This window comes from Camellia sinensis, chromosome 11 (assembly GCF_055761805.1).
Source record: "Camellia sinensis isolate YWXY chromosome 11, ASM5576180v1, whole genome shotgun sequence".
NCBI lineage: Eukaryota > Viridiplantae > Streptophyta > Magnoliopsida > Ericales > Theaceae > Camellia > Camellia sinensis.
Genome location: NC_138971.1, coordinates 123025848 through 123049652, shown reverse-complemented (window position 1 = coordinate 123049652; position 23805 = coordinate 123025848). Strand labels below are relative to the sequence as shown.

The window sequence follows — 23805 nt, the reverse complement described above, 5'->3', positions numbered from 1 at the left end:
TGAAAAGTAAGAACACACCACTGTCAATCCATAGGAAAAACATATACTGAACCTATGCTATTACTTCCTTGTCTCTCTAATCCTAGTATTTCATAGCACAAAAGTGATAAAATATTGCAAATTAAAAACATGCATGCATGCGATTGTTCTCCATGTGCGCATCTAACTCTAGTGAACATGGTTAAATTATACAGAGGTCTCTCCATTGATCCCAAGTGGCAACCCAACCCATTTGAATATTCACAATCAATTAGGTGACTGGCTGGAATCCACAAGTATATATACAAAGACCAAACTGTAGACAGATGTGGAGTTGAAACCAAAGGATGCACAAGGAATAGATTATCAAGGGACATCTGTACAGGTTATCAAGAAGAATTTTAACTAAACCATTCTGTCCTCGCCAACAATCCAAGCCCCACATTCACAGTTGAATGTAAAATTTTGATTCTTAGTGAGTAAAATGGAACAATGTTAAATGCAAGTCCCCACCTGCTTCACTTTTTGTTTAAGAAAGAATGAATTGGATGGGTTCAAAAAAATTCCAAGGAAGAACATAAACTTTATCATATTATTGGTTCAAACAAAAAAATACTCTCCAGAGTTAGCGGCTATTTTTTTGATTGATTCCCAAGAATTGTGAGCTGATCTTGCAAAATGAGATTAAAAATAATAATAATAACAATAATAATTGAGCCAACTTAAGCCTCTTTCTTGGAACTGAAATTGCTGGTTTAAAAGGAGGCATTTCAATATTGCAGATAACATTTGAATAGTTGCTAGAAAATGCTAATACATGGGATAAGCATCCAGTGCCTTTGGCTCCAAAACACTAAAATAGCAACTCCGATAATAGCAACTAGATGCAATAAAGTGTATGGAGAACAAAATTGACTTGAAGGTGCATGGAATTAGCACTTACTAATTAAATTTGCGACTTAGGCGCACTTGATATCTCCATGACATCCTTTTATGATCTAATGAACATGAATTAGTCATGAGTCATTACCTAGTTGAGCCTAAACCTTTAAACTTGTTTTCGAGAACTCACACATTAGGATGATTGGAATTAGTTTATGACATTGGTCATGAACCGGTGGCTTATTATACTTAATCACATTAATGAGATGATGACAAGATGGTTTGAGTAGGCCCCCTCGGACCCACTCGCTTGTGACATCATGCTCTTATGTGAATGTATAACTTTGTTCGCAATGATTGCGTACAAGTAAGTAGGAAAGCAGTAGAAGGTCATTTGTATTGGCGTCCACTATGATATTTGTGACTAGATATATGTAAGGATATGATAGCTAAGCCTCAATCTCGACATATTTATAGATTACGATACGCATCTGAGTCAAGACTATTTGATCTCCCATAAGTTAAAAGTTTTGAGATGATTTTTGACATTACACATATGAGGTCGAGATCAATTAGATAAGAACTTTTGTGCTTTTAGTTTTGACCAATGTGGCTAGTATCTATTTGAGTTATTTTTTAGAAAGCTCTGTGAAGAGAAATGGATGCTTAGAAAATTGATTATTCCTAGTACTCAACAACACAATGGTGTCGTAGAGATAAGGAATTAAATATTGTTAATGTTAGGTGGATAATGGTGCAAAATGTTTCCCAATTGGGAATTGCACTAGTTTGTTGCCTATATCCCTAACTAAGTGCCCTCCATATCAGATTTTACACTCCATTTAAGTAATAGGTTAGCGGAGAGCCATCTATGGGCGATCTGTAACCGTTAAGCAGCTTATCTTTATTTTACTTCTCATAAGGTCGCGAAGTTAAGACCTAGAGTTCTATGGCGCATTATTGTATGTTGTCATGTAAACCCTTCGAGTCATGTGCATTTAGGTAAGCAGCTTTGTGGGATTGTAACTAAGTCATAAAGTTTTCTTAGTAAAGGTGACGTGAATAGAGTTTTTGGAACTCTATAAGATAGAGAATTCTAAGCATAGCGCTTTTATGTAGCCTAGTTGAGAATGGAAAGAAATTTCCAATATCCTAGGGACAGTGGGAGCGATGTGCCTACTAATGGATTACTCTATTAGAGAAGAATACTCTACATTCTTAGTTGCGTGGTAGCGAATGTGAAAATTTTCCACGTCATCACTGGATGATTGAGAAGGAAACATTCATGATTGCTCCGTAAGATGATAAAGAGCCTAGGATAATGCCAAAGGCTCTAGTCCCCTGTTTTTAGAAAGTGGTCAATGTTGCGTAGTTTAAGACAAAGTCTTTGAGGATTAACCATTTTTATAATTTTGTTGACTTTCCATTATGACGCGAAACTGTTCTAAAGTTATGCGTAATTTAGATAGTCATTGTTGAGGCATAAGGCTCGCTAAATACCGAAAAGTCGCACCATTGAGGAAAGTGTAGACCATGAGAAAACTTCCTCCTGGGGAGTGAGGTTATTTTGACTTAGGCTATGATTGACATAAGTTCGGAACATTGATTTGTGGACATTGTGACCCAACTTTCTCGTTAGAGAATTGGATAAGTAGATCCGTAGGGATTTACCTTCTGCTTTTATGATGAAAAGTTAGGAGCGCAAAAAGGTTGCTAGTTCCAATAAATCTTTTACAGCCTAAAACAGTTATCCAAATAGTGGTTCTTAGATTTCGTCAAGCCATGATAGGCCAACGATGATCGATGAAGACCACTGAGGCATGATCAATGGTCCAAAAGAAGTTTTTCCTTAGTCATTATGAGCCAGGAATTTATGGGGTTGTTGCCACCTACGGTGGGCAGTCCTCTGTTTTAGATATGATGGACATGGGTGATATAATTTATATGTTCAGATGTACGATTTTTAGGGATTGTTTTGGGAGAATTCCCGGTTTGTCTTTGATGACTTACATAAGGAATATCCTAGAACGATTCTAGATGCAAAATTGTAAACCCATTGACTTACCTATCAGTAAAAGCCAGCGCCTTAGCTATTAAGTGAATCCTCGGATTGTCTTTGGGAGAAACAGATGACCTATATTTCTTGATCTTTTCTTGTTGTGGGAGTCTAAAGTACGCTATGTGGGTGTATTCGACATGATAAGTGTTATCTTTGGTAAATGGTCAACTGAGTTGTTTAGACATTGACCTTGCTCATTACACTGTAGATAGAATGCTTTACTAGTAGTATATTAATTTGCTCCTTGTAAGATTCAATGCGCTAGTTGGGCGCATCAAGAATGAACGCAAATTGGTCACCAAAATATCTTTAGAGAGGTTATTGCGCAAGAGGTAGTGATCTTGAATCACTTCATGTGAGGCACACATGGAGGATTCCGTTGTATATGCTTATCGCAAGAGGTGCTGATAAGGCTTATGTTTGGAATCTAGAATTGCGTAAGTTGTGGTCATGTTTTTTAGATCGATCACTTATTTGTTGTGAGATGATGGGATGTTGACACTATTATGGTTTGTGTCATAATGATTAGCAGATGATGATGTCAGCAGGCAAAATTGGCTCACTCACACGAGCAATCGCCCTTGGCGCTTGGAAGCGAGCAAGGATGAGACTAGTGGTTTATTTTTTATTTAGAGCCAAGAGAGGCTTAAATTATCCACTATGCATGTCACCTTGGTTACAACCAAGATGAGGTCGTGTTAAGGACCAAACATGGATGTTAGTACCCACTTTCCATATTGTGCCTGTTATGATTAGCCAGATGCAAGATCTCATTTGGCGCCTGGAATGCGAGCAAATAGAGAATTCAGGTTAGGCACTAGAAAGCGACTATACTGATATCTATACGGTGTATCGAGTATGACGTCACTCTTTTGAAAGAGTTACTCCACCGTAGCATGTATTCATACTATATGTGCTTAACGACCGAGTAATGAGGTGAGAGAATAGATCCCTGTTTCATCACCATGTGAGTCTTACGTGTCATTATTGATATGACTTTCATTTATATACCCTTTTGTGACTTTTGACTATGTCATAAGGTAAAGGGTTGATGTTCTGCTACTTTGGTATGTTGCCTGCGGTCATGTATGATTCGGCCTTAAGGGACATCATTGGGAAAGCGGTCAATACTAAACTAAATGGAATGTGGGCAAATGGAAGATCATCTAGTATTACACCACTGTTGTATATTCACTGCCGGCAACTTACATCGCTCTGTATGAGAGGCGGATTGAGTGTGAATATATTGCAGGAATTGAGAGGGTCAAACGTGCTCTTTTTGAGGGATTACAAATTTTTTTTTTTTTTTTTTACCTGTGTAATTAGATGGGTCTAGGGTATATGAGACACTATTTCTGTTCTTTTTTGGGTTGATGTCTCTATGCTAGCTCATTTTGAGTTTCTAGTATAGAGCTCCTACATGTAGGTGTTCTCAGCAGTCACACGGTGCATTGACTAATATGATATTGTTCATTTTTTGGGAGATTGAGATAGAGATGTAGCAGTGTCATGCTAACTCATGTGCGAGTGGAAGATGTTAGAAATTGGGCGCCCATGTGGCATGACCCTTTGAACCTTTTGAACCTTATCCATGTAAGTTTGAATTTGAATTCAAAACTTATTTGGATAACCATTCAGCATATCTATATCTATCATATCAATAGATATGGTTGTTATATATTTGATTATATACATCTGATATGATGGGAAGAATATCGATATCAGATACGTTATGTAGTTTTTACCCATAACTTTTTTTTTCCAGACTCTCTCTCTAACTCTCTCCCATATGAGAATGATCCAGCTTCTGCACTGACTTGTGTGGGTGATACTCATTTTGTAATATCACTCCACTGCTGGGTTGGTTGTTCACATCCTGGAAGCACGTAATTTACCCATAAGATTCTTCGCTTTAGGCTCTACTAAAAGATATGACTATGAAATTTTTCATCCGCTATGTTTTATACTTTGATTTACATAGTTTTGGCACTCTAACAAATTTATATAATTTTATAAGAGTTGCAATGCACAGTAGAGAATTTTCTTACATTTATATATATATATATATATCACAGTCATCTCAATGTGTATACTGTGTACACCCCCAAAAAACCTTTCTCAATCAAAAGATTCATTACCCTTTTCAATAAACACTCTCTAGTTATCAATTTTCAAAAGTGGGTGGGATTCTGGAACTATATCCTTACCCACTGCATACCAAGTTTTTTGTTTTTTTGTGTTTTTGATGTACCCACTATGTCAAGTTCCTGATGAATCATTATAATCTTTTAAGTGGTATGGTTAGTTGGATAATACCCAGCGGACTTCTTTTTGTTTTATATATAGTTAGTGACCAAGGTGCTATTTGATGTAGTTGAAAATTAAAAATTAAAAATTGTAAATTAAAGATTAAAAATTGAATATTAAATTTTTTAAATTAAAAAAAAATTAATAAAAATTTAATTGTTGAATTAAAAATAAATTACTTAATATGTATAAAATCAAATTTAAAATTTATTATTTTTAAATTATATATTTTTATTTTTATATTGTGATGATGATGGTGGTGGTAGTAGTGGTGACAATGGCATAATGGTGGTGGTGGTAGTAATTGTAGCAGTAGTGGTAGTGGCATGGTAGTGGTGGCAGTAATAGCGATGGTAGTGATAGTAAATGATGGTGGTATTTATGACAATAATGACAATAGTGATGAATGTGATGGTAGTAGTGGTTGCGGCGGTGGCAAGGGCATAGTGGTGGTGATGGTAGCGGCGGTGGTGGTTGTAGTAGTGACAATAGTGATAGTAATAATAATGGTGGTGGTAGTGGTGGCAGCGGCGGAGGCGGAGGCGGTGGTGGCGGTGACATGATAGTAGTAGTGGTTGTAGTAGTGGCAATGGTTGTAGTAGTGGCGGCGGCATGGTGGTAGTGGTGGTGATAGCGGTGGTGATAGCGGTAGTGATGGTAATGATACGTCGTGGTGGTGGTGGTGTTGGTGGTGGTAGTGGTGGTGAGTTTATAATAGTGTATAATAATGTTTAATATTTATAAATTCAGTTACAATAAAGTAAGTTTTATATCATTTAAATTTTCTTAACTCTTTTAGGGTAAACTACTAATAAGTCCTAATAGTTTGACTTAATTTCCATTAAGTCGTATTGAAAATAAGTCTTGGTAAAATTGTCGTTAAAAATAATTTTTTTGTGACAGTTTTTTATATATGTCGCTAAAAATTGACAATTAGTGATTTTTTTTTTGTAATGATTTTTATAAATTGTCGCTAAAACTTACAATTAGTGACTTTTTTATGACAAATTTTTTTCATAGGACCTATTAAACAATAAATCCATTTATTAAGATTTACGAGTAAGTACTCCTAACTTTAACTTACATTTTAAGAGGCACTTAAATTTTTAAGTAATATCAATTATGGTTATTAAACGAATTAATTATCAGTTAATCAATTCAGTTTTAAGTACTGAAACGTATTATCAAAAATCCCAAATAACTCTCTCAAAATGAGGCAACTTTAAGTCAGTACTACATGAGACATGTAAAATAAATAAATAAATATTTAAAATATAAAATATTTACCCTAAAAAAATAAAATTAAGAATTTTTTTAAATATTTTAAAAAAATAAATCTAAAAAATTTTAAAATACAACTCAAAACTATTTTCAAAACTCATATAACCAAACAAATTTTCTCTTTTCAAAACTCATAACTCAAAACACGACTTCACACTCAAATCATGATTCTAAAAATAATTTTTTAAAAAAATAAAAATATTTTTTTTAAAATTTTTTCTTTTAAAATAAAATTTTGAAACGAGTTTGGTTTTGAGTTTTAAAAAAAGTTTTGAATTGAATTTTGAGTTGTGTGTTTGGTTATGAATTTTAAAATTAATTTTTGAATTGAGTTTTGAATAATTTTGAATTATGTATTTAGTTATAAATTTTGAAAAAAAAATTGAAAATTTTGTTTTTGAATCATAATTCCAAAGATAAACCAAATACAGCCAAAATGTTTTGTTTTTGACTTGTTTTTTATGCTGTTTTCTGCCTTTATTAATATTAAAAAATTAATTCCTATTGATATATATCGTGTATCAAACAAACAAATGTATAAAACATTTTTTTTTTTTTTCACGTGTGATTATGATTAGTGTTAGAATAAAGCTTGAGACCCCCACTCCCAGTGACCCCCAATGACCCCCAGTGCCACGTGACACTGCGTGATTGAAAAGAAAGGAAAAAAAAAATTGTTTTCGGCTACTGGGGGTGCTGGGGGTGCCCCCACTGGGGGTCCCTAGCACCACTGTTAATGTTATCCTGTCAATGACTTCTTTTCATTCAAAGATAAATATGAAGTCCAAATTGTTGACTACAGCATATATCTCCGTATAATGATTATCTGGATGATTACAAGTCAACCACTAATGATTATCTTGATCATTACAAGTCAACCACTATTTCACCACATCCACATCCACATCCCATTAATGAAACCCTTTTTTTAAAAAAAACAAATTTTTTTTATAAGTGGCTATACAATTTTTGTAATTAAAAGCTTTTATTGAAAACGTTTACACTAATAATAATAATAATAATTTTTCAAAAACTAAAAAAGTTTACCAATTTTGAGAAGTGTGTTTTAGTGCCAAAAAGGGTTTAAAAAAACACATTACCTTTTTGTTATTAATTATTTATAAATAACTCATCTATAATGCTGTCCAAGTGGTATTTTTAAACATAATGGTGAGAGTTTCCAATGAAAACCACATAAAAAATTGCATCATTTGTACAACAATTTATTTGTATAGTATTGCATTACTCCTCTTTTAATGCATTAAAGAGAGAATAGGAAGAAAAAAAAGATTTCACTGTTTTTTTAAAGGAAAAATTAGTCTAAAGTCTCCCTCTTTTTTTTGTAATAGAAGAGATCTATAATACTTTTTATGATGTTTAAGTCTCTTCCCATATATCACGGAGAAATTTAACTCTCCCAAATTAAACTCATTTCTCTCTCTCTCTGTACCTTCTCTATTTCATCTCTCTCTTCTCGACAGCTGGGACTCCGAGCTCCGCCTGTAAGGCCTCTCCACCAGTATCACTGCTCGCCGCTTCGTCGGCCACTCCAAAGATGTCCGACAAAAGAAGAAACACCCACAAAGAGACATGAGTGTGGCTCAGTTCGAAGGTTTTTTTTCCCCTGTTTTGGGGGTTCGCCGATCATGGCTGGTTGTGTTTAGGTAGATGAAGATGAAGTGTGGCTCTTCGTGTTTACTAGTGGTAAGTACATCTCCTGGGGTGTAGTTGGTTGCCGGCATTGATTCTTTGTTAGGGATGGAGTGCTGATGCTATTGTTGGGGCTTTGATGGTTGGAGTTTTGGCCATGGCATCACGTTCCAAATCCGGCGCTGATGATACAGTGAAGGTGAGATGGACGTCATGCTCATGTAGCGTGTGGGTCTTGGGGGTACCGCTGCGTGAACTCACGCACCTTTTCCCGCCAAGGCGTATTGATGGTTACGATGCAATATAGTGTTTTGTCTGTCCATCCATTATTCAAATCCCATGGATGGACATCAATCTGAAGTGAGTTTTTGAGGAAATTATGCAAGGGAAATTTCTCTGGATTTTTGTGAATTTTTGTGAATTTCTCTGGGTTAAAAGGGAATTTTCTCTGAGTTTTTGTGAATTTCTCTGAGTTAGAAGGGAATTTCTCTAGACTGAGAGAATTTCTTTGGGTTGAAGTGAGTCTAGAGAAATTCTGGTAAGATTTTCTCTGTGAAGTCGAATTTTCTCTGGATTAATTTGAGGGACCTTAAATATTATTAAAATATTAAATGTCTTTCATGTTATAAAGTCTTAACATCAGGGAATTTACAAATAAAAATAAAAATAAAACCTTTTTTTAAAGGGAAAATCGGTCTAGGGTCCCTCTCCCACTTTTCGTAATGGAAGAGGTCCACAAAATTATTTTTTTATGTCTAAGGTCCTAAACATATATCAGACAAATTTCAGTCAAACCCACCGCCATTCTTACCCACAACCACACAGACATGTACTTACATACATACATATAGAGAGAGAAACCCAGAGCTTTCTAGAGAGAGAAAATGAAGATGATCGGAACAACACTCCTTTCTCTTCTGAAACCATACGCCGTCGCCGTGAATACAAGAAGTTGCGAATCTTAATGAATCGCAGCATGGTGAGAAGTCTTCCACAATTAGAGCTTCGAGAAAAGACAATCTGTCCAGGATGCACTATCTATAAGTGGACCAGGGCTCAAACCGACGAAGATGGAGTCGAAGGAGGTGCGAACCAGAAGCTCCAGCCACCGTTGAACCGGAAGCTCCAGCTGTTGAGCCTGTGAAAGTAGAGTCCGTGGAGATGAACCAGAAGCTATAGCCATTTCGCTCCCCCTATGGTGACCCTGTTTCAGCAGCACCACCCCCTTCCTCCTTTCTTTCTTTCACTCTTTTTCTTCTTCTAGATCTAAAAGAAACCACACCCAGTTTTGCTATTAGAGAAAAAGTATTCAAATTAATCATCTTGAATCCATACAAGCAATACTGCTTTTCAATTCTAGCCACCACCAGCAAATTCCAATAGAATATTTCATTTTCTCTTTCTAACTTCTCTCTCAATTAAACCCACTTCTTTGTGTATTTAACTTTCATTATTCAAACATATTTTTCAGAAGGTAAATATCGTTTATGGGCTCGAATAAAATAAACATCATTTATGCTATAAAATGTATAGAACAAATGAATTTATTGTATATAATTTGAGTATCACTACAACACCAACAAAGATCAATATTTGGAGAACTATTTCCTCACCTGAACTTGGACAAACCACGTAAAGAAACCCACATATTATTGTTTTGTTTTATATATTGCTTATTTGTGTATTTGTTTGTTTTAATTTATAAATATATATATATATATATATATAGAGAGAGAGAGAGAGAGAGAGAGAAATAGATGGATTGAAGCTAAAGGGATAAGTGCAGATCCGCCTCTTTCTCTGTTTTTTTTTTTTTTTTTGTTTGGACTGAATTTTTTTTTTATTTGAACTGAATTTTCTCTGGGTTAAAGAGAATTTCTCTGGAAATGTTTCTTTAGGAATTTCATTGATTTTGAGAGATTTTCTCTGGCTTAAAGTGATCCAGAGAAATTCCTAAAGATATTTTTCTTTTATCTCCCATGCTGAAGTGAGTAGATTTCTTCATAATTTTGTGTATTTTGTAGAATCAATTGTTAATGTCTTCCCAGTTAAACATATTCTTTTGCTTTCGAATGTCTACTACTTGCTGTTTCAGTTATTTGCAGTGTATGTTACTAAAAATTGTTTGATGATAATGAAAATGATTGCATTCTTTTTAAAGTTTGATAGGTGTTCTTTTAGTATTTCCTTGACTATCTCTGCAAAAATTAGGACACTAGCAAATAAGAATAAGAAATTATCAAGACAAACCAGATAATTTCTCTGGATCAACCCCCAATTGAATTTCTCTGGGTTGAAGTGTCCAGAGAAATTTCAAAGACCAAAAACAGAATTTCTCTGGGTTGTTGTTGTTGTTGTTGTTGTTTTTTTTTTTTTTTTTTTTGCTGATGCAGAAAATTTCTCTGGTTTTAAATCCAGAGAAATTCTCTGGTGATGGGATTTTCTCTGTGAATATGTATCCAAGTCACCGCAAAATCGATTGGTTCTATAGTGGATAGAATTTTGAAATTTTTTCTGAAATTTTTTATGTGATTTGTTCAGAGAAATTTGAAATTTTCTCTGTAATGTCCAGAGAAATTTTATGGATAGAATTTTCTCTGGAAATTTGATTTGGAATCTGATAAAAAGCTTCATAGTTTTAATATAGGGAAGCATTCCTACTTAAAGACTTGTGCCACAGTTGGGGCATTTGAGTCTCCGGAGTCGAGTGGCAGTGGAGATGGTAACAACAGTAACAACAATGATGGAGGATCTAGGGTGTTAAGGAATTCCGGTGGGGACATATTAAGGGATCATTACTTATGTGATGGGTCATCTGGTGGTGATAACACTACTGTCCCTACTGTAGTTGTTTGGAGCTGGGAGGGGTTACTTGACACAATTGCTTGCAGACTGTTTTGGAATCAATCAAGTCTTTTTGGTCTGAGAGAAAGTCATACAAGCTTCAGGTTAGTTGATTTGATTGAACGAAAAGGTTTACTTATTCATTGATTTGCTGAACTCAACTTCACTTGTATACACTTTTAGTAAGTGTAGACACCCCATTTTTGACCGACCTTAAGACTCAGACGTCACCGATTGAGCGCTAGGTGATGTTGCATAATATGCTCGTTCAGAAGTTTCAGAGTCGCGGCCGTGAGCCTTGCCTCCGGACTTCCGAACCCTTTTCTGTGCCTTGTCTCGGTTTGCGAACCAGACTCGATTTTCTCTGTTTCTTTTTCCGAGGGAAGGGAGAGGTCCCGTAGACCATCTCTCAATGTCCATAGGCTACATTTGGTGGCCGTAGGCCATTTTGCCCATTTCGGAGTCCGGTTCCCGGTTTTCGGAGCCGTCAGGCCGTGTGCCTCGGTTCGGGACCGCCTAACCATCTCCGTTTGCTCTGATTTTTGGCATACATCTTATTTCATCCCTTTCAAGGGACACTGGGGTCTGAGAAACCCACTTCATGGCCGAATACCATTTTCGGTGCTTAACAGCCCATTTTCGGGACCCCGAACTGCGTGTTTTGGCCCCGGAACATTCGTTTTGCAACGGTTTTCGTTCATTTTTGGCAGGTACCTCTGTTTTATCACAGGGAAGGTCACTGAAGGGTGGGAGGCCAGCAATTGTTGCAGCAACCAGTTATCTCTCTTCCGGAGCCTCCCGGCGCCCGTTTTTCACACTTCCGGGCTAATGTTGAATACCTTGGAGCTAGTGTTGCCAACTTTCAACCACATATCTGTGATCTACACATCTGAGAGGCCCCTAAAAGTTGGTGGCCGGCCATTAAGGTCACCTGACCCTTTTGACCCCTTTCTTCCGGGCTAATGTTGAACCCCTTGGACCCTTTTTCTTGAACTTTGAACCACATATCTGTGATCTACACATCTGAGAGGCCCCTAAAAGTTGGTGGCCGGCCATTAAGGTCACTTGACCCTTTTGACCCCCTCTTTCCGAGCCATTGTTGAACCCCTTGGGCCCACTTTCTTGGAATTTCAGCCACATGGTTGTGTTGTACACACATAGGGGTACCTCCCCAGTAGCTGGCCGGCCAGAAAATCACCTTGACCCTTTTGACCCCTAGCCGGCCGGCTAGGGGGTGTGGCCGGCCGGCCACCTCCAGCAAAAGTGTGAGGCCGGCCTGCTTCCTTGCACTGTGCCCTTTACAGCTGTGGGGCAATATCCCCCAGATATTTTCTGTATCCGGGGGATATTTTGTGGGGGAGTTTTGCCCTCCTTCTCCCCCACCTTTACACCCCATTTTGAACCCATATAACCAGCTGGTGGCCTTCTTTGTAAGGGTTAGAAAAATTATTCTTCAAAGCTCCATAGCCAACTCCATCTTCTTCCCTCTCAATTCTTCAAAAAACCCTAAGTCCCTAACCTTCATTCCTTCTACACCACCAAGCTCTACCACCACCACATCACTTCCAGCAGCAAGGAAGGTTTCTAGAAGGCAAAAGAAGCTGCAAATCCATCCAAGAAGCAACAAAAGCTTGAGTCTTCAAGGGTAAGTAGTACTTTTACCCTTTTGACCCTTTTTCTTGATCTATTTCTAAGCCCCTCTTCTTTTTGGTTTCAAGCTCCGGCCCTAACTGAAAAGGGCCATATTTTGAGCTCATCTTCACTTCTCATTAAGGGCTCAACCCTGTTTGAGCCCTCCATAATGTACTTGCTTCATTGATCATCTTGTATGTCATGATTTTGCATGCTATCTTTAGCCCATGAGCAATCTGTTTTTGAGCATGTTATAAACTGATATAAGGCTTATTTTGAGCCCCTCTTCAATATTGGAGAAGGGCTCAACATTGTTTGGTGACTCCATGTGTCACTTGTAGTTATACCCCTCTTTTCTTCCCCTTTCTTACATGCAATGGCAGCCTACCATGCTTAGGTTTTTGGCCATTTTACAGTTCTGAAAAGGTCCTTGTTTTGGTCCATTCTTCATGTTTTGTTTAGGGTCTTTCATGTTTTGGGACCTCCATAAGCCACTTCATGTTATATCTCACTTTCGGTTCGTTTTCTTGCATGTTTTGTTAGCCTACCATGCTTAAGTTTTTGGCCATTTTACAGTTCTGGAAAAGTTCTTATTTTGGTCCATTCTACATAGTTTATCAAGGGTCTTTGGCTGTTTGGTGATTATTTTGCATACTTCATGTTATAGCACCTTTTGAGCCTTGTTTTGCATCATATTTTTAGCATATTTGTATACTGATTTTGAGGCTTCCATATACTGTAAATGTTCATATTTTTGGTCCATCTTCAGTGTTGTAGAAGGAAATTTTCCAGCTTGGGTTTTGTTTATATCACTTGCTTCATTACCTCTTGAAAATACCGTATTCTTGCATACTATTTTTCCCCTACCTATATTTGCTGTTTGGCCATGTTCATAACTGTGAAAGTACATCTTTTGGGACTGTCTAGCTTCTGTCTTTGCATTGCATGTCCATATTGTGCATGTTTGGCATAGCTATAGGCCATTTCGGGTGCCTAATGTTGCATTTCGGGACGTTTCCTTGCATTTCATGTCATTTCGTTTCATTTCGGGACTGTTTTCCCCCATATTTTAGTGCTGAAATTCCATTAGTATGCTTGCATATCATTTTTGCCACATTTCATCACATTTTAGCATCGCCTCGGTTTGCGTGCCCGTGTGCACGCATTTCGAGGCACTTCATTTTCTGCCACCGGTATCCTATATGAGTGTGGCTGAGGCTCACTCATGTTGGTGTAAGCCCATTTGTCATTTCCATGTCATTTTCATATCATTCTATCATCGTCTCGGTTTGCGTGCCCGTGTGCACGCATTTCGAGGCACTTCATTTTCTGCCATCGGCATCTTATGTGAGTGTGGCTGAGGCTCTCTCATGTTAGCATAAGTCCATGTTGCATTTTCCATGTCATTCGCATCGCTTTTGCGTCGCCTCGGTTTGCGTGCCCGTGTGCACGCATTTCGAGGCACTTCATTTTCTGCCGTCGGCATCCGATGTGAGTGTGGCTGAGGCTCTCTCATGTTGGTATAAGCCCATTTGTCATTTCCATGTCATTTTCATATCATTCTATCATCGCCTCGGTTTGCGTGCCCGTGTGCACGCATTTCGAGGCACTTCATTTTCTGCCATCGGCATCTTATGTGAGTGTGGCTGAGGCTCTCTCATGTTAGTATAAGTCCATGTTGCATTTTCCATGTCATTCGCATCATTTTAGCATCGCCTCGATTTGCGTGCCCGTGTGCACGCATTTCGAGGCACTTCATTTTCTGCCATCGGCATCTTATGTGAGTGTGGCTGACGCTCTCTCATGTTAGTATAAGTCCATGTTGCATTTTTCATATCATTCTATCATCGCCTCGGTTTGCGTGCCCGTGTGCACGCATTTCAAGGCACTTCATTTTCTGCCATCGGCATCTTATGTGAGTGTGGCTGAGGCTCTCTCATGTTAGTATAAGTCCATGTTGCATTTTCCATGTCATTCGCATCGCTTTTGCGTCGCCTCGATTTGCGTGCCCGTGTGCACGCATTTCGAGGCACTTCATTTTCTGCCATCGGCATCCGATGTGAGTGTGGCTGAGGCTCTCTCATGTTGGTATAAGCCCATTTGTCATTTCCATGTCATTTTCATATCATTCTATCATCGCCTCGGTTTGCATGCCCGTGTGCACGCATTTCGAGGCACTTCATTTTCTGCCATCGGCATCTTATGTGAGTGTGGCTGAGGCTCTCTCATGTTAGTATAAGTCCATGTTGCATTTTCCATGTCATTCGCATCATTTTAGCATCGCCTCGGTTTGCGTGCCCGTGTGCACGCATTTCGAGGCACTTCATTTTCTGCCATCGGCATCTTATGTGAGTGTGGCTGAGGCTCTCTCATGTTAGTATAAGTCCATGTTGCATTTTCCATGTCATTCGCATCGCTTTTGCGTCGCCTCGGTTTGCGTGCCCGTGTGCACGCATTTCGAGGCACTTCATTTTCTGCCATCGGCATCTTATGTGAGTGTGGCTGAGGCTCTCTCATGTTAGTATATGTCCATGTTGCATTTTTCATGTCATTACATCGCATCATATCATCGCCTCGGTTTGCGTGCCCGCATGCACGTATTTCGAGACACATATCATCGCCTCGGTTTGCGTGCCCGCGTGCATGTATTTCGAGACACATATCATCGCCTCAGTTTGCGTGCCCGCATGTACGTATTTTGAGACACATATCATCGCCTCTGTTTGCGTGCCCGCATGCACGTATTTCGAGACACATATCATCGCCTCGGTTTGCGTGCCCGTGTGCACATATTTCGAGATACATATCATCGCCTCGGTTTGCGTGCCCGCGTGCACGCATTTCGAGACATATCATTTTCTCGATTTGCGTGCCCGTGTGCACGCATTTCGAGGCATCTCATTTTCATAGCATTGTGTATGTTAGGATTGCATCTTAGTTGCATTTCATGCATATCATGCATATTGCATCGTGTCCGGAATAGGAGTTAGCCCGGGCACGGGAAACGAGGTACATTTCGTACTCCGAGTGACGGAATGTGTCTCAATTCCCTAGTCACCGACACTCCGGATTATCCATGATGGAGTTAGGTTTTAGCTGTAGTTTCATGTGCATTCATCCTATATTGAGTTGTGCATTTCGACTCCTCGGCCATCATGCCTCGGTATGCGTGATTGGTGGCACGAGGATCGAGATATGCATATATTTGTGCAAATACATTGCTATGCCCCTTTCCTGCTCTCTGTTGCAGCAAAACCAGGAATCAGCAACTTTCCGGGACTTGGCACGCTTTTCAAAAAATAACAGGTGTAAACAGAGGCTAATTGGGGCATTCCGGTGGATTTCCGCGCAAGACAGTCCGGACATGCATGATCCACCAGAAACAAGACAGTCCCTGGCTTGCACGCCAGTTTTATTTGCTTTCTAGTTAATTCATTAATTAATCAGAGTTTTGTAATATTTTTGGACTGTAATATTCTTTTATTTGGGGACTGTAATATTTGGACTGTATATTTATTCGGACCCTCTGAGCGAGGGCATAACTGTAATAAGTGTGTGTGAGTTTGTTGTATGTCTTCCAACCCCACGTCTTTCTCCCTTTTATTTATCTGCTTTTGATGGTTAGATTAGGGCATATTTAAATTAGCATACAGTATGACAGCATGTTTACATCATTCATCTGTTTTGCATGCACCGAGCTCGGCGCATCATACTAACTGCATTGTATTTTCAATTCCAAGTTGAATACATGTTATTTGTAGCATTTCATATGCCATCTTAGAATAGCCGAGCCTACTATAGTTGCATTTTGCATGTGTTGCATTAAGCATTTTTGTATACTTAGGATCATGCATGATTTCTAATGTAGTTTCTGTTTTTGGCTTGGAGTACTCGGTAAGCTTTATGCTTTAGCATCCTTGCATGCGTGTGAGTGAATGCCATGATAGCATGCTTACCATGAGGCTATATGCTTATGTGATATATCTGCCTGAATGCCTGTGGGTGAAGGTTGGGTTATCTGAATTGGAATGAATCATCAAAATGTTTCAAGCCTACCTGCGGGTAGCAAACCATTTTCAAAAACAAGCATGAAATGTTTTGTTCCAATTCAGGCGATCCAGTCTATACTTGTATGCTGTGAGCATCACATAGTAACCTAGGCTAATAACCGGAATGAGAACTCACAATGTTTTCAAAAATTGATATCATGGTTAGTAGAGGCCGGTCTATGACCGGGCGAGCGGGGGTGCTCACGAAGTGACCTTCCCCAATCGTACCCAAGTTCCCGAGCCGAGGCAACTTTGGTGATGACGGACACGTGGCCTTTTGACACCGAGTCAGGGTTTCCTAAATTTCCCAAAATAAAATATTTAGGTGGCGACTCTGTATCTGGCAAAGCAGTCCATGTTTGGCACTTCTTTCAAAAATCTGTTTTCTCAAAACGATTTGCCGGATTTGGACTCTTTGGTTCAGACTTAGAACCGCGACTACGAAAAGTCGAGTCCGAGCTGTAGCGAGGTCCCCCGCGGGCTTGTTACAGTAAGTCAAAACATGAGGCAGAGTATTGGAGCACCTGATTTATGCAAATTTTAATCTTCGCTTAGATTGATGGAAACCTTATTTGCTTTTTATTGTCATGAAAATTCACTTCAAGGATGATCAAAGTTTGCAACAAGCTTGATATTAGAATGTTTGAGAATTGACAGTAAGGCTTTTCATAATCCTGCTGTCATGGAATTTTTTTTTTGTTTGTTCTAAGTTTATCATTTCCATGCCCTTTAATTTTTTATGATCTATTTTCAATAAATTCGATGAGGACAGATGGTTGATCAAGCATAATGAATATTTTTTTTCAGTCTTTCTGCAATATCAAACTAATTAAGAATGCACAATGCACGAATGCACCTCATAGATAATGTGATATGCAAAATAAACCCAGATTTTTCCAGAATTTCTCTGGTTCTGGTAAGTTGCCATTGTTATCCCATTCTAATATTGCTTACATATTACAATGTGGAATTTTTCCAGTTGAATTCAGTTGAACAATGTTACTTACCTAATGAATCACAATGATTTGATGTGAATGACAAGAAAAGTGGAGAAACTCATCCAGAGAAATTTGGTGCAGAGAAATTTCTCTGGGCCAGAATTTCTCTGACCAATTTTCTCTGCACTGAAATTTCTCTGGACCAATTTTCTCTGGACTGAAATTTCTGTGGACTGGATCAAGGTTGAGGGACCTTAGACATTATGAAAATATTGTTGAGGGACCTTAGACATTATAAAAATATTTGATGTCCTTTATGCTATAAAATCATAATATCAGGGACCTTAAAAAAAACTCCTTTTTTAAATGATAAAAAATAAAAAATAAAAAGAGTTCACTTTATTAAAGGGTTTTTTTTGGCAGTATTAGAGAAGAATTTTAATGAAATGAGGATATGCATGTTCATTTTGCTCCAATAAGGACAATATGCTGGCGCAATCTACACGTCATTGACAAAATACCCTTTCACATTTGAACTTTATAATTTTTTATATAGCTATTTACTTTTAATAAAATTAATATTTTTAATTCTTATCCATATCTATTCAATAAGATCATGTTGATTATAAAATTTTAAAGAGTAAAATTTTACTGTAAAGTTAATGTTAACCAAATAAAATTTTACTTTGTTAACATTATTTTTGGTGGTCACTATTATCATTTCACTTTATTTCAAATACACCCTTTCTTTATCCTTATTACAACAACTTCCTTATTTTTTTACTCTATTAACATTAATTTAGACAGTAAAATTATAGGGTAAATTACACTGACACCTCCTGAGGTTTGGTCCAATTACATCCCACCCCCTGACATTCTAAAAATTACTTTCTTACCCTTGTAATTAATAGTCTCATTTCACAGCCCCCTGTTTATATATAAAAGTTAACAACTCTTAGTAGACAAATGGAGGAAATTACATTGAAAAAAAAAAGTAAAGCAAAGGAAATGGGAAAAAAAATAGAAGAAATAAAACAAAGTAAGGAAAGAGAGAGTACATGAATTCAATATTTTCATTCTGTCTAAATAATTATAATAACAAGGGGTTAGTGTAATTTTCCAAACTTTAAAAGGTGATATGTATTAAATTCAAACCTCAAAAGGTGTAAGTGTAATTTACCAGAAATTTTAACATTTAAATAGTAAAATTCCATCATCGCTATCACTAATCACTACACTTACTATCACCATTACCATCGAGTGTGAGTGTAATAGTGACACCATACTGCGTGGTGTCAATCCCCAATTTTATCTTCTTTTTTTATAATTATGGTAATAGTCAAATTTAACAGAGTTTTTGAAGAGTTGAATTGTTCTTGTTGCTCCATATTTTGCACTTCATGCTTTTCTGCTGCATTAGTAATGCTAGAGACCATAACATCAGACAAAAAAAATTGCTAAAAAATAGTGTAATATAAATTCAATTCTCATATGTTGAGATCCATATTTAAAATGAATCTAGCCCATATGGTTTTACATAATATTTTTTTTTACGTGGGACTCTTAAATTGCATCTATGGCAAGATATTTTGGTGTAACTATTAAAAGTTAATAATCGAAAGTAGAAATAAAAAGTACATCTCTATCTTTTTTTTCAATAATCATATTTAAATTATTTTTATATCATAAACTATAAATAGAAGATGTATCAGAATATTTTGACACAATTATCAAAAAAAAAAAAAAGAAAAAAAAAGGAAGAAGAAGACTATAAAGAGCTCACCAAACAACTCCATCATGTCAGCTCCAACTAGAGGATCCATAAAATATCAGAAAAGTGAAAGGTCAAAAGATCAAGTCATGCTTTGACCTAATGCAACTATAAATACCATACTAGTTTGTACTTGCACAATATAGAATCAATCACACAAGTACACCTTCTTCGGATATAACCCATTTCATTTTCATTTTCATTTTCATTTTCATTTTCACAACAAACAAAGAAAGAAAGAAACAATGAAGTTGGTGTTGTTAACAGCATTATTGGTGTTCATGGTTTCCCAGTGTTGTGATATTCTGAGGGTTTCAGCTGATATTGGGACAGCCACATCTTACGATCCTCCATACTTGCGTATGTTCAAATACTTCTTCTACTGTTTATTATAACCTCCTCTACCCTAACCATACTAACATGTTTTAATTTTTATTTATTTACTTATTTTTCCTTTCTTCAGTTTCACCTTTTCTAAAACACAAAGGCCCTGTTTGATTGGGGGATATAAAGATTGGGATTGGATATTATATCCGGTGGGGTCCATATATCCCATGTTTGCAATTTTTTTTTGAAGGGGATATAATATCCGGTGGGATTGTATATCCCCCAAAAGTGGAGGATATACAATACCACACCCCCCCCCCATTATATCATATCCCCTTGGTGGGGATATGATGTAAAAAGTCCAATTTACCCTTTTTTCTATCTAACATAATATAATTTAATATATTTTTTTGAATTTAATATAATATAATTATTGAATTTAATATGATATAATATTATATTATTTAATTTAATTTAATTTAATATAATATAATTTAATATAAAATTTTGAATTTAATATAATATAATATTATTGAATTTAATTTAAGTTAATATAATATTATTGAATTTAATTTAATATAATATAATTTAATATAAAATTTTGAATTTAATATAATATAATATTATTTAATTTAATATAATATAATTATTGAATTTAATTTAATATAAATATTATTGAATTTAATTTACTTTAATATAATATAATATAATTTAATACAAATTTTGAATTTAATATAATTTAATACAAATTTTGAATTTAATATAATATAATATTATTTAATTTAATTTAAGTTAATATAATATTATTGAATTGAATTTAATATAATATAATTTAATATAAAATTTTGAATTTAATATAATATAATATTATTTAATTTAATATAATATAATTATTGAATTTAATTTAATATAAATATTATTGAATTTAATTTACTTTAATATAATATAATATAATTTAATACAAATTTTGAATTTAATATAATTTAATACAAATTTTGAATTTAATATAATATAATATTATTTAATTTAATTTAAGTTAATATAATATTATTGAATTGAATTTAATATAATATAATTTAATATAAAATTTTGAATTTAATATAATATAATTATTGAATTTAATTTAATATAAATATTATTGAATTTAATTTAATATAATATAATATTATTTAATTTAACATAATATAATTATTGAATTTAATTTAATATAAATATTATTGAATTTAATTTAATTTAATATAATATTATTTAATTTAATACAAATTTTGAATTTAATATAATATTATTTAATTTAATTTAATTTAATATAATATTATTGAATTGAATTTAATATAAATTTTGAATTTAATATAATATAATATTATTTAATTTAATTTAATATAATATAATATTATGAGGGCAATCTTGGAAATTACTTGTTATATCCCACAATATATTTTGTAAAACAAACATGCATAACATATATCCAATCTTATATATCAAGTCAACAAACATGACTTGGGGGATATACTATCCAATACTTATATCCTATTCATTATATATCCTGACTAAATCCCACATCATATTATATCCTCCATTTTATATCCAACGAAACAAACGGGGCCAAAAAGCTTTTTAGTGAACTGTTTTTGTTGGACCAAGTGATCATGAGGAGGGCACTTAGGTGCCAAAGTGTGTGAGATTTCAAGTTCAAGTTTATGAAAAGACGTTAATCTGCATTGTAATCTAATTACTAACCTACTAACTGTTATTGGTAAAAAAAAAAGCTAGTGAGCCGATCAAAAAATAAATAAAAATTACACATGTATTTAATCCTTATAATTCTAATTGCATCATTTTTTTTGGGTAAGTAATTGTATCAATTTTATCTTTGGATTTTTCATACAATGTCAATTTAATTCAATTGATAATGTTTCTTTACAAATTGGATTGAAATCAAAGGCCAAATAAGTCTATTTACTACTTCACAAAGTGATTGAGATAATAATATCCAATTTGAAATGGAGCTTTTATTTGCACTATCTAAATACAAATTATTTACTCAATTCATGCCACACTCAATTTTAATTTTTTGATTTTTTTTTTATCAATTTACAAAATTAAGTTTTAAATAATATCAAAATACTCTCATCACTCCAAACTCAAATGTTAACCTTAACTTAACCCGAACTACCACACACACCATTAACTGCCGATGTCATCCCCTTCTCCAACCTCTCCACCACCCCCTTCCGAGCCATGTCGCCCTTTCCTACTACTGCCACTACCATCCCTTTCATTTTTAAAAGTGCGAGGGGTGTTAGAATAGCAACCAAGGTGGGAAGGGAGTGGCGGAGGAGGGAGGGAGTTCACAACAGTGGCAATGGCTGGTAGTGATAGTGGTGGTAGGTGGTGTGTACTAAGAGATTATATTTTGAAGTTTTGTTCAAAAGTAATTTGCTTTAGGGACACAATAGTAAATAATAATAATATAAAAAGAGAGTAATATGGCGTGAGCGGAGAGAAATGATGGTATGTAAATACAACTATCCAATTTAAAACAGCCTATTTCCTTTTAAATTAACATTTTTGCCCTTGATTTATATATATATTTTTTAATTATTGTTATAAATTAGACTAAATTGACAAATATAAAAAATTGAATGACAATTGATATAATTGAAATTACAAAAATCAAACTGATACGAGAACCAAACTACAAAGATCTGGATATACAAAAATTACTATAAAAATAATAATTTTTGGATTAAATTTATTTTGAGTCACACTACAAGAAGTTTAAATCTATAACATAACATTCTTATTTCAGATACTTCCATAATCTTATATCACAGTACCATGTCCAAGCTGGTTAGTAAATCCAAAACCTAACTCCCATAGTTGTTGATGCCTACATAGTTCCAATATTCTCATATTTACAGTACCATAGAAGATATATATGACAAGTATTATTGTTATGAAGGCTAAACTGGGATGTTTTTTTTTTTTGTTTATTTGTTGATGATGAAGCAACAAGGTGTGGAGGATACAGCCAAGATCAATTCCCAGAAGATGGATACTTTGCTGGCACCAGTGATGGTTTATGGGACAACGGTGCCGCCTGTGGTCGGAGATACCGCATACGCTGCATTAGCGGCCTCAAGCGACCCTGCAAAGACATATCCATTGTTGTTCAGGTTGTTGATTTTTGCAGAAACAGCCCCTGCCCAAGTACTCTACTTCTTTCAAACAAAGCCTTCGATGCCATCTCCAGATTTCCCAATGCCAAGATCAATGTTGAATATGCACAGTAAGTAACGTTTCTAGGGAAACACTATGCACTTAACTAAAAAGAAAAATGGCATTATTTTAATTTTTTGAATCATAACTAAAAAAGAAAAAATTATCATAACTAAACACAATACGAGACATAATTAAAAAACTCATGAGTTAGAATTAAAATAATATTATAACTAAAGAAAAAAATTGATCATAATTAAAAAAAAAAAATAACATAATCGAGGGTACATATGGTATACCCTTTTAAAGAGTATATATTAGAATTTCCCATGTTTCTATTTTGTATTTTTACTTCTTGTATTGTATGCATGCATTCTATTTTGTATTTTTACTTCTTGTATTGTATGCATGCATGGATTGTTTTTGTGTTTGTAGATGAATGATATACTAATATGTGGGTGTGTTATTTTTGCAGGGTTTGATAGTAATTAAAGCATTTATTTGCACAACTCGAATCGTCTACATTGGAGATCTCATTGGAAGATGAATGGTTATGAAATAGCTGATAGTACCCCTTTTTGGATATGCATTGCTTCTAGTTGTTTGGTTCCATAAAATAAAGATTGGAATGTAACGATCATTCCGTTCAAATACTCATCCTCATGTTTCATTTGATAAAGAAGAATGACATGTATATATAGAGCAAGGATCCTCTAAAGTGATTTTTTCTTAAAGTTTCCTAGAGTGCTACATTGTGTGGTTGAGATTTACTGGCAAGTCACATCAATTTTTCTAATGTGACTTGTCAGTAAATCTCAACCACACAATGTAGCACTCTAAGAAACTTTAGAAAAATTTCACTCTAGA

The 23805-nt window shown here is 35.3% G+C and overlaps 1 protein-coding gene across 1 annotated transcript; it reads left to right on the top strand.

Annotated features, from left to right (window-relative positions):
* Positions 1–19531: 19531 nt before the first annotated feature.
* LOC114272104 (EG45-like domain containing protein) lies at positions 19532–23595 on the top strand. The gene is made up of 3 exons (XM_082894633.1): positions 19532–19752; positions 22729–23008; positions 23414–23595. Exons 1-3 carry the CDS (start codon positions 19638–19640, stop codon positions 23418–23420), a joined length of 402 nt encoding a protein of 133 aa, XP_082750759.1. The 5' UTR covers positions 19532–19637; the 3' UTR covers positions 23421–23595.
* The last annotated feature ends 210 nt before the right edge of the window (positions 23596–23805 follow it).